The sequence below is a fragment of the Rhipicephalus sanguineus genome, chromosome 2 (assembly GCF_013339695.2).
Source record: "Rhipicephalus sanguineus isolate Rsan-2018 chromosome 2, BIME_Rsan_1.4, whole genome shotgun sequence".
NCBI lineage: Eukaryota > Metazoa > Arthropoda > Arachnida > Ixodida > Ixodidae > Rhipicephalus > Rhipicephalus sanguineus.
In genome coordinates, this window is record NC_051177.1 from 197,058,912 (window position 1) to 197,071,337 (window position 12,426).

A 12,426-nucleotide genomic window follows, 5' to 3' on the forward strand; every position below is an offset into this window, starting at 1 on the left:
GTGTGCGAGAAAACGACATAAATGATCCTGTCTCAACTCAGAACCTGCCCCGCCACGGTGGTCTAGTGGTTATGGCGCTCGACTGCTGACCCGAAGGTCGCGGGATCGAATCCCGGCCGCGGCGGCTGCATTTTCGATGGAGGCGAAAATGTTTGAGGCCCGTGTACTTAGATTTAGGTGCACGTTAAAGAACCCCAGGTGGTCGAAATTTCCGGAGCCCTCCACGACGGCGTCTCTCATAATCATATCGTGGTTTTGGGACGTTAAACCCCAGATATTATTATTATTATCAACTCAGAACCTCCTGCCGCGCACAAGCTCTGGCACCTTAAAGGCCTATGCGACACGCCCGAACACTTCTCACTGAAATCATTCATACCGAATGATACAAGTTGATTTGCAGCAGCATTCTTTCGTCTTAGGCGAAACACCGCGATTCAACGCCATGAAGACGCGAAGCGAAAGTACCGTTGTGACCCTGGATATCGTAGCTATCTTCGTTTATTTGAACGCTGTTACCAGCACAAGCAGCAGATTCTAAAGTTTCAAATTGTTGAACGAGAAAGTGAAGTTTCCGAAGCTGGACCACCTCTTCTCTTATCAGAGCCTTAGCTTGCGGGCCAATCTCGGCTTGACCGAGATTCGCCAAGTCAATCTTTTTCCGAACTTCCCAGTTTGTTCGAGCCGTTTCATTCCTCGCTCAATGTTGCGTTGTAGCGCGACAACTGCACGTTAAAATGCAGCACGCCTGAAGAATTCTTTAAATATAAAAATGTGTTATCCCTGGCGCAGCCTTCTACAGAAATAGAAGGAATGTCTTCCCTAGCGCTCGAAATGGCCAGCCTTGAGCCTAACGCAATGTGAAAGGTACTAGCGAACTGTCTCTAACTCAGGTGCGTGGACCGCGTTGAATCGAGGAAAATCAAAAGCCACTGCAGGCGTTTTCGTGGTGCTCTCATTTATTCATTCGTCGCAGGGGACGCGAGTCGTCAAAAGTTATCCTCGTCGGATGCGCAGGTCTTTCGGGGCCTCAGAGATCACGGCACACTTGTTTCCCTGCGAAATTGATCAAACGATTTTTTTTTTTTGAGGCTGGAGCGGTAGGCATCCGCACCTTTACAGAACATCCTCGTTGAGGCCTTGGCGCACTTTCCAGAGCATGAGCTCCATACAGGCGGCTGCATCTTCCTGGCTGTTATGACCGTCCTCTGCGCACAATGAAAAGTCTGGTTATGAGTTACAAATACGGACGTCCACGCTCTTACCTTGAGCACCACATCGAAGAACAAATAAAGAACAATAACTTGTTTTTACATGACATGCATGGCTTGAAAGCAAAAAGACACATTACTTCTGTATCGGTTAGAGAAACCGAAGCAAAAGGGAAGGGCATCGAGGCCTGGCAGGCTCCTACTCCGCTTGAATTTCGCAATAGCGAACAGCCTGCATTGAGTGGAGTATGTAGATACGGCCTTCCTGACTGTCTGCAAAACACCCCTGTCATCTTTTTCAATATACTGCACAAATCATACAACTGAAATGACACCTTCGTTACATGCGAGATGGACTACCTAGATCACACACGCTCGATAACCTTATGAGTATTATATTACAGAATAACAGAACCTAAATCAACAAAGAGTAGGACGTTCTGCAATTCTGACTTGTTTAATCTGCCCTGGAAAGAACTTATCAAAATATAGCACAAATGAGAACTGGCAAGTATTAGCAGTAATTAATGTTTTCGATGAACAGTAACTAATGAATTCATAATTAGCAGTCTGTTGACGCTAAATGGATTAACACGGCTGGGATTTGCCGACCTTGTTTGTGACAATGGATTCTTGGGCGGGGCAATTGACTGCTTATCCCCCTCAACCTTTTGAGCAGGGGACGGGGACAGACCTTGGCTTCACACCCCTGGACCGCATACCTTAGTAGCAGCCCTAATTAGAGGCTGCAGTTCTTTTAGAATATGCAGTAGAATGTTAGAATGAACTTTGCACAAAGAAACTTCCAAATTTCGAGCAAGACAACGACTGAATTATTTTGTGTACGTCACTCTCAATTCACAGTACATAGTTAGTCCGGCTTGCTTCTCATTCACACCCCCGTCCACCCCCCCACTCCCGGGCCGGTGAGAAAGCTGCTGGATGAATAAAAAAATTATACAGAATATCACGGAAAATGCTCTCACTCTTACATTGTCCGCCATTATACCGTTTACAATTAGGCCGAAACACGTAAATATGGCTTCATTCAGTCACAACGCACTAAATCACTGTCTAGGGTATGGACATTCAGTTAGATTTTGAGACGAACTACTGTGACCCCCGTGACTAACCAACTGGTGTAATTTGAAGTGAGCAATGTTCTATCGTAAAGAATGCAAAAGTTTATAAGCAAAGCACAATGAGTTACACCAGGATCGCGCAATAATGGGTGTGTGTTACGGATGTTCTTTACCTGAGACGCGAGCTTATTATTGAACACTAACAAGCGCATAGCTTTGCAAATAACTTGGACGCGTAAACATAAATGCAAACTATGGCATCCTGAAAGCTAATATATAGGAGGAAGCAACAGAAGGAAAGACAGGGGGCCATTCTTCCACTGGCTGACCACCCTTCGCTGGAGAAAGGAGGAAATGGGCATAAAAGAGAACTGAAAGGAGAGGTTAACAACAACAAGCAGAGCAGAATACGAGATTGTTTCCGGACTGTATCTAAGCCAGGTTGTCCGTGAGAAGCGTCACAAGTAAAGTGCGCGCTAGACGCAACCTTCCCGAACCGCTGAGCAACTACGGTGTGCCGCGAGTGTGCAGACTCGCCTGATATTTAGACCTTAAAAAATAGCAGTGCCGTAGCGGAAATACAGTTCTCATACAGTTCTTATACATTTATTTTACAGCTGGTGTCCCAGGTGCGCCGACAGGCCTTAGCATTGAAAGAAAAATAGTTGCGGAGTTACGAAGACTTGGTCATCTTCGGTATTGTTTGCAATGAGTTTTATAGACTGAACGAGAAACCAATAAAAACTCGTAAAATATTTCTTCTGACCAGACGATCATAAGCAGGCGCCTAAAACTGGGCTTTTTTCAGCATCCTAGAGTCTGCAAGCGTGTGAGGTTAGCGCTTGCCACGCTTCTCCTGACAGGACAAAAAGAAAAGAAAAAGCGAGCCGCCTTCAACTAGCCCACCAACAAGAATCACCTCCGTCTTGAATGGACTTGTCCAGGTATTGTTTCACAATGTGGCGCAATGCTCGCTTGTAAGGGAAGCCCCTATTGTGCGGAAACACGACGCACGTGTCGACGACATTTGTGTGGATTAGCCGCAGGGCGCGAAAGTCCGAGTCGAGGCTGTGACCGAGGAGCAAGGTTTCGGCCGAGAAGCGTTCCAGCAGGGCTGCCTGCACATCCGCCAGGGTCGTGTCCACACCAACCATATCCTCCTCTGTCAAGCCGCTGAACCTGTGAGGCAAGGATGGGATGAGCACAAAATATAGCAGCGTCACATTTACCTCGAGAATGAAAGCACGCTCGTTATACTTAAAGACACAGGTTTCGATCATGTAATTTGTTGCATATACTGTTGATATGGTAAAGTCGTTATTTTTACATTACTGATGAACAGGAATTGAAATGTCAAATAAACGATATATTAACACGAAAACATTTTATGCCGGGGTCCACCAAGACTTCGCTGACATCATTTCCGTCCCGGATATTACGTCCTTAAAATGCACACGAACAGATGACAAAAAAAAAAATCACAGTTTCGCCGCAAGGGCGAAGCAATGAATGAGATAGCAAGAAACTAATGCTATACGAAGTGAGGCTCGCCAATGGATACTCTCAGTTTTAACAGCGCTCATGTTACAAAGGCGGCCGAAGCAGCGAAGGAAACTAGCGTGCTTCAAGTGTCGAGCTGTGACACTTGATAGTTCGCGCTCATCTTCTGTTTGTTCGTTCAGCGGCGTCGTTTAGCGGCGCTCCGTAACATGAGCGCGGACATCACGGTTAAAGCTTGAAACATCCCTCTTGCCCTCACCACGAGAAAACCGCGCGAGCAGACAGCGGAAGGCCATGGTTCTCCTTGCGCAAATATAAGAAGAAGCGAGCGAGCTCGCCAACGACTTTTAAATGCGCTCGTCGCGCTCCTAGCGCCATCTCGCTGGTAATGAAGAAACGCTTATGAGCGCCGGCCATCTCTGAGTCCGTCCAGCGGCAAAGGGTGTGTATATAACGCTCGCCGTTAGCTACGCGGAGGACCTGCGTTCCGTGGCGTAGTGGCTAGCGCCACTCGCTGCGGAGCAAGAGGTCCCTGGTTCGATTCCGCGCTTCGGAAGTATTTTTCTGAATTATTTTTTCTTTGGGGCTTTTATATATATATACATACTTATACATATACGGTGCATGACGGCGACGGGGACGGACATTTTCCAACCGAGACTGCCCATATAATTGCTATCGCAATAAAATAGAAGAAAAAGTTTCGTTACTTTGGATAAACTGGGAGTCGAACCCATGACCTCTCGGTCCGCTACGATGAGAGTCGGGCGCTTTCCCCCATTGCGCCACAACGCTTTTGTTTTCTTCTTTATTTCCAGACATCGAACACACTTTCCCACCCCATGCAAGAGCCTTTACAAGCGCGCCTTATATTTTTCAGATCTCCCTTCCACAATGACCTTCTTGGCGGGAGCGAAGTAGCCGTCTTGAAGAGGTGAAGTGAACTACTGCACCATGACACTAACGAGCGCCGACACGGAGCGCTTCGGTAGTCTCGGCGCTTGGGCGCCCCGATGCCAGCTTTCCTTCGCATGGAGTTTCCTACAATATTTACTAGAGGGAACTCTGGCACTGCGATCGTTCAGCCGCCATGGGAATGATGGGCATTACACGGACTTGCATAATCTTCGTGCTTACGGCTTCGGACGCACTTGTGGCTTTGTTTATCGTGTAGCGAAGCCTTGGAACTGTGCAGTGGGTCGTTCTTTCCAGCCCCTTCTAGTGGGTCGCCCTCTTTGGCTCTTTTCGGAGAGAACGCAGCTCGTGTTGAGAGTGGGCCCCGCCTTGACTGTCGCTGTCGTGTATCGTCGCCGAGCGCCCGCTAATAAACGTCTTTACAATTGCTGTGTTTTTGCGCTCATTTCGGATAAAAGAATGGACAGTTGTGAAAGTCATGACCCGATTTGAATTGGTGAGCCTAAAAAGGTCAAGGTAGTGCAGTGGAACTGCTGAACGTTTGCTGAACTTCGTCTTGCGACAGAGTGGTTGCAGACCCCACGGATGCAAGCGGGGTCGAAAGAACGAAGCTTAGAGAAATCCGTGTACTACCCATCATTCCCATGCTGGCTGAAGCGCCTTGCGTTGCAGCTCCCATTAGGCACATTCGGCGGGGCGCCACTGAAGTCTGACTCAGATTGCAACAACACGGAGCTCGCTGGTGATCCGAGCCGAACGTGCAGCCGCTCGCCAGAGCAATCTGAAGCCGGAAGAGGATACGCGTCAACACATCATCTGTTGCAAACAGACGAGGTGTGGGAGTCACGTGATCAGATCTCGGTCACGCTCCGAGATAAAAGTGAGAGCGCCTCAGAGCGCTCTAAGTAGGAGCGTGGTGCTCTGAAAGAACCAGCCGAACGTATTCAGAATGCTCGATTTCGACCAGCCAAAGGTGACAAGCGTCGCCAGAGCGCTCTGGAACGCTCGAAAATTACCAGTCGAATGTACCAATTGACACTAGCGCCAGTGTTCCCTCTAGTGTATTATTAGGAAACTATGTTCCTTCGCTGGAGGAACGCTGGCATCGAGGCGCCCTACTCAGCGCTGCGGAGGCTGGCTCCCCGATTTCCACACCATTTCGTTTCAATACAGTTTGAGTGAGTGCTTTGTTGCACTGAGAGACGCCAGCGGGCAGCGGGACGCCTTCGCGCGTTAACGGTTCAAGCTACGAGCTATGCCTCTCGCGTTTCTGAAGCGCTGTGTGGCAACGTATGCATGAGCAGAAGTGTAGGTTACCCAATTACTTGAGAGCTCACACCTTGCCGTTTATTTCCTCAAATGACGGCGCTTTCTATGAGCGCATATCGAGTACTAGTGATTATGTGCTTGTTGACGTCATCTTTGCGCGGCATTCACCATAAGCTCTGTTCGGATTTATGTTTACTTCAGCTACCACAAAGGTTTAATCTTGATCATTAACGTTAGTCATCGGGATGGAGCTGTGCCACCAGGAGTCAACGTAGGTGCGTCCACATTAAACGGTGCTATAGCCACCATACACCAGCAGACATTGTGCAAGCTCTCAGTTATCAATGTACAATGAACATTGAACTACTTTTGTAAGGACACGTTTCACTTTCGTGTTATACCGATTCCTATGACGGCGCGATCAACCATGTTCTTTTGTTGTTTTTTTTTTTCATTTTACAGTCGCGACAATAAAAATATGGCCGTGTCTTTCTGTGGTAAACATACGTGTCACCGCTATCCACCACCTCCTTTGTTTTTTGTTTTCCATTCATAAAGGTCATATAATACAGGTCGTTCCCTGACCCACTCTGCTCTCTTCCTGTCTCTTAAGGTTACACCTATCATTTTCCTTTCCATCGCTCGCTGCGTCGTCCTCAAGGGAACAAACGGGGGTTAAGGATATCATAGTTGAAATTAAGAAGAAGAAATGGATATGGGCAGGGCACGTAGCACGTCGGCAGGATAACCGGTGGTCATTAAGGGTAACTGACTGGATTCCAAGAGAGGGCAAACGCGTGAGGGGAAGACAGAAAATTAGGTGGGTAGATGAGATTAAGAAGTTTGTAGGTATAACGTGGCAACAGAAAGCACAGGACCGGGTTGATTGGCGGAACGTGGGAGAGGCCTTTGTCCTGCAGTGGGCGTAGACAGGCTGATGATGATGATGATGGTGATGATGCTGATGATGATGATGAATACAGGTCGTCCCATGTAACTTGAACAAGGGCTTTAAAAATGAATAATAATATCTGGGGTTTAACGTTCCAAAACCACGATATGATTATGAGGGATGCCGTAGTGGAGGGCTCCGGAAATTTCGACCACCTGGGGTTCTTTAACGTGCGCCAAAATCTGAGCACACGGGCCTCAAACATTTCAGCCTCCATCGAAAATACAGCCACCGCGGCGCCCTAAAAATGAAAGGCGCGTCGGTAGCGAATTGAACCGAGCGCATACTATTCATACTTAACATGCCAGCGCGAAAACGAAGGCACACAGAAAAATAAGGACACAGGAGGAGCGCTGTCCATACGTCAGCAAAAATTTGGAGTTCGCTCCGACTCACTCGCGAAATATGTTTTGCCCTTAGGGCCCACTCGGACTCATTCCCCAAAATTTTCTCCAACCGAACTCGCTCGGACTCGCAAGGCTTTCTCAACCGGACTCATTCGGACTCATACTCACTAACATATTACTCACTCGGACTCGCTCAGACTCAGACTCACAGCTCGATCCGAGTCTGAGTGAGTCGACTCATGAGTATGATAGCGTATAATTAGCTTTTCCGACCTTGTTGTCGATGCCCTTTAACACCAATATCTCGCATAATCGGTGCTCTACTTGGCACCTTCTGATCTCATACCTTCCCATACGAGTTATGAGTGGTTGCAACCCAGTAAGGTCATTTTTATTGAAAGAGGACTCACACGAGAAACTTTTATCAAGAAATTCCCGTGAAAGAGTTTGCGGGGGCAGGGGAAAGGGGGTGCCCCTGTTAATACATACTGAGCCGGCGTGTGAACGCTAGTGCGTTGACGTATGTGTGAGTATACGTGAGCCGACATAAGGCTGATAGTAATACTGAAAGTTTAGTAGATAGGATCATAGGTCAGCAAAAAATGTGCAGCTCACCCAGACTCACTCAAGAAATATATTTTTCGCTCACTCGGACTCACTAACATTTTTCACAACCGAACTCACTCGAACTCTACTCAAACTCACCAAAATATCCCTCACCAGGACTCACTTAGACTCGCGGCTCGATCCGAGTCTGAGCGAGTCGACTCATCAGTTTGCCGACATATGGCGCTGTCTAACAACTTTGAAGAGTGCAACTGGAGAGCCAGGTCGCCTGCAGAGTTTTATGAGTGTTTTCTCGCCTCGACAGCGCTCGGCCAGCAACTCATTTGCGCCGTCATCCTACGAAAGCCGGAGGCCCAGGTGACGCCCACCATCAAAACACTGCCGCTTCCCCGCAACCACAGCCTCGCTGTATCGCAGTATTTCGCAAACAACGTTTGCGGAAACGCTTGAGTGCAGCACGATAGCAGTGCGCAAATGGTCCGTCATGGCTTTTAGGGGCGAAGCTCCTTAAAGCGGCACCCGTTCGTCCCTCGTAGTTGTCGTAGTCGTAGTGCGTAAGCAGTCGTAACGCTAGTACCAGATCTTGACCTGTAAGGTGGTGCCGGTGGGAGATTTTTCCCGTGCGTTGTTGAACAATAAAAAATTCGCAGCGTGCGCGTTAACTAAAAGCCGAATTCTTCTGTCTCTCATTCCCCATTAGCAGCCATTGGCGTGTTCCAATAGGAAACGTTAGTAGAAGTAGAAGTGTAAGTGTTAGCTAAAAGCCGGCTTCTTCTGTCTCTCATTCCCATTAGCAGCCATTGTTTACCTCCAAGGTAGTGCCTGGTGAGATTTCTCCTGTGCGCGATTAAACAATAAAAATTTTGTTCAAAACGCCGTTGATTGATGAAATAAACCAACGAAAGACGCCAGATGTTTTCTAAAAGCAAAACGAAAGAACGCCAGATGTTTCTAAAGCAAAACGAAAGAACGCCAGATGTTTCTAAAGCAAAACGAAAGAACGCCAGATGTTTCTAAAGCAAAACGAAAAGACGCTAGCTGCTTCACGAAAGACGCCAGATGTTTTCTAAAGCAATGGTTTTCTAAACAATGAAAATTCACAGCGTACATGTAAAATTAAAGTGAGCTGCAAGTCGTCATAACTTACCGAACCTTTAGTATAAACGCGCCCGATCTCACGTCGGTGATGATGTACTGGGCAGAATTCACGGAAGATTCACGGTTTACCGATGAACCTCCGCAGCTTCGCCCACTCATTATCATTCACTCCGTGGATATGCTGTGATTTTTTTTCCTTTTCACTCTTTCACGGGCATTCTTTAGAACGCAGAAAAAAATACCTACGTGAAAGGTATCGAACAATTCAATTGGTAGTTTCCCAAGGTGCTCTGCAACTCTGCCTACACACTGCGAGTCTTCAGCCAATAATTAAAAAGTTGATTAATGAAACATAATGAGTCAGTTAAGGATAAAAAAAATATCCTTAGTTATTTTGGGCTAGTGTGAATAGTATGCGTTCGGTTCAATTCGCTTGCGATGCGCCTTTCATTTTAAAAGCAATGGCTCAAGTTACGTGGAACGACCGCATACGAAGCTTTTACCAGCGAAGCTGTCTAAGCTAGCCGCAATTTATGCGGCCTACGGGTATGTACCATGCGGCCTACGCGAAAACTATCGTCATCATAAACGGGTATGTGCCACAGAAATTGGGTAAATCCCTCTACTCACCACTGGTGTACTAAAAATGAAGTCAACAGTTATGCCAAGGAATGGCTGCGAAGCGACGGCAGCGAGCCGAAGACCCCGAGTACATGCAACAAGAGTATACTAGGAAACGGGAAAGGCAGCGGCGGCTTCGAGAAGACCCCGAAGCGATGGAAGGCCTACGCCAACGACGACCTGCCCGTAGATCTATGAGAGGTGCGTACGCTTGGTTTCAGCGCGAGGTTATGTATCTCTTGTTTGGACATCCGTGTCGTGTCTGTGACTGTCTCTTTAACTCGAACCTCTCTGCGCTGAGAATCAGTGTAGAAACAGCCTAGCATAACGTAGCTAAAACCTAGTAACGACCTATAGGCAACTTAAAAACAACCTAAATCACCTAGCTAAGGACTAGAAACAACCTAGAAGCATCCAGATTAGTCTTCAGATTTCGTCTAGTTTCGATGTTTCATGCCTTGCGCGGCTTAGTGCAAGCTTCGCCAATTTTTTTCACGAAACTTGACGAAACTTTTGTAAATTCCCATAACGAAATCGTTAAATTTAAAGACAATTTACGAAGGGTTGCATCATGGGAAACTATAAGTCAGAACGCGATAGCGTAATCGCCCCCCCCCCCCCCCAGCCGTGCCGCAAGGAAAGGAACGTTTGTGCACGTAACACTGGCCGTTTGAAACTATTCAGGAATGTCTACAGCATGTGCAGTTGCTAATTGCCCACTACTCCATAATGCTTTCTTTTGCAAATTGGCGAAACACCCACTACGCGTCCGTTAGGTGCCACGCGCATCTGTGCAGCTGTAATGGGTGGGCAGCTTTAAACCACCCACTCTTAGCAATTCACACGTTTTGACGCCTGGTGCGATTCTGCCCGCAATATTAACGCGACAGCGTTAAAAAGCTCGTTCCGCAGAAATTCCAGTGTCGGCGTCGGTGTTGGCGTCGTTGGTTGTGAGCGAAAAATAATCGTCTTGTATGAAATAAATTAAAAAAATCGAACCCAAGCCGTCTGCGTGGCAAGTAAGGTTTCTACCACATAGCCACTCCATCGCATGGGACTGCACTGAAATTCAGTTTAACGCTTCACAAACATACGCGTCCTCCTGTGTACAGGTAGTCACAGTACGAGATGTAATATCGCAGTAAAACGGGGTACAAGCTTATATTGCTATCGGGAGTCACACCATGGGAACTTCATAACGAGTTGGTGGTTTAAAGCCGGCCACCCCTTACAAAAGGCACACACAATACTGCGCGCATTCCCTTACGAACACGTAGTGAGTGCATCGCAACTTCGAAAAAGTATCACGCGCGTAATTGCTGCTGGTTTAAAGCATGCCACTCATCACAAAGGGCATACACATTAGTTCGTGCATTCTCTTACACACACGTAGTGGGTACATTGTTGTCATAAAAGTGCTGTTGAAGAGGGCGGAAACTTTTACCTTTACTATAGGTATGTAGAGTGTGTGTGCGTGTGTGTGTGTGAGACTGGGCGACTGAACATAATGACAAATGAAACCGAGCACGATGAGGATAGGGTCGGGTATCGCTATCGCGTTCAACTCTTAAAGGCGAAGCATAAGCATCCCCAATTTTTACATGCGTTATGGAGACTTCTCCCACTACATGACATTCTTTAGCGTTTTTTACGAAGCAGTTTCAAGCACTGGCGTGGCTCCGTGGTAGAGCAGCTGCTTGCCACGTAGAAGTTCTGGGTTCGATTCTTACCCGGACCGAAAATTTTTTATTATTTACTCATTCGCATCTATCTCGAATTTTCGCTTAAGGACAAGCGCGCGATTTGTCGCTCACACCCAACGACGCCGACACCGGAATTTCCGCGAAACGAGCTCTTCAACGCTGTCGCCTTAATGAACAATTGGTTGTGGTGCCAGGATCATCTATACACAAGATGACATTCACTTCGACTCTCTCCCTCACAAACACACCACGCACGCACTCACTCACTCTGTTTTGTAGTCCAGGATCTTCCCCTGTGGCTTGACCAGCGTGTCGTACACAGGCTCGAAGTCCCAGCCAACTACCGACACTCTTATCAGCTCGAAGCCTTTCGTCGTGCAGCACTGCACAAAGAAAGACTTTTACACGTGTGGCCTGGGGTCGTGGCAGTGTGTACCGTGAGGTTTGTAAGATACAGTTGAACCTTCACAGAATGAACCACAAGAGAACGCATTTCATAACGCAACAAGCTCTCTCTAATTTTTATAGCTGAGCGAATAGTAATTTCAGACCAAGCTTCATACGAATCGACTCAAGTACATTTCGAATGACAAACAGCTGTTTTCGCTAATCTCCGGTGAATATTCGATGACTTCAATTATTAAGCACTAGCTTCTGCTCGAATTTCAGTATTCAATGTTCTCTATGCGTAGAAATCAAACGAAAGTAAAGAAATACTGACAACTAGGAGAGTATACAAATGTACAGATTGTTCCGCCTGTACACGCGATCAACAAATGTTGATACTCTGCAGTATTCTACAGTATTCAGCATCTTAGCAAATTTATCATAACACGGCACTCTATACAGAACCAAGTCAAGCGTTTGGAATACAGGATCCTTTTTTTTGCTTCCCATGCGCAGGACTCTTCGCAGAGTGCTAAGTAACACATGGTTCAAGTAGAACCAGCTCGCTATATATACATAACTTCTGGCATTTTACATCCATTATGGACACTACTAGTACGGCTACGGCATCGAGCTTACCCCAAGTTTATGTTGGGTAGTAGCACGCAATACCCTGGTAGCAGCGCAATACGAGTAGCAGCGCAGTACCCTGGATAAAGGAGGGAAGACACCAAACGCTGTTTCGCCTGTGGCCTCCCTTGTACTGTGTGTTGC

The 12,426-nt window shown here is 47.1% G+C and overlaps 1 protein-coding gene across 1 annotated transcript in view; it reads right to left on the reverse strand.

Moving 5' to 3' along the window:
- Positions 1-920: 920 nt before the first annotated feature.
- Positions 921-12,426, reverse strand: part of LOC119383969 (putative exonuclease GOR) — a 28,836-nt gene continuing 17,330 nt past the window's right edge. The window contains exons 4-6 of the mRNA XM_037652253.2: positions 11,533-11,648; positions 3,213-3,472; positions 921-1,208 (exon numbers count right to left, since the gene is read on the reverse strand). Coding sequence (XP_037508181.2) covers positions 1,117-1,208; positions 3,213-3,472; positions 11,533-11,648 — 468 coding nt within the window. The 3' untranslated portion in view covers positions 921-1,116. The remainder of the gene's footprint in view (positions 1,209-3,212; positions 3,473-11,532; positions 11,649-12,426) is intronic.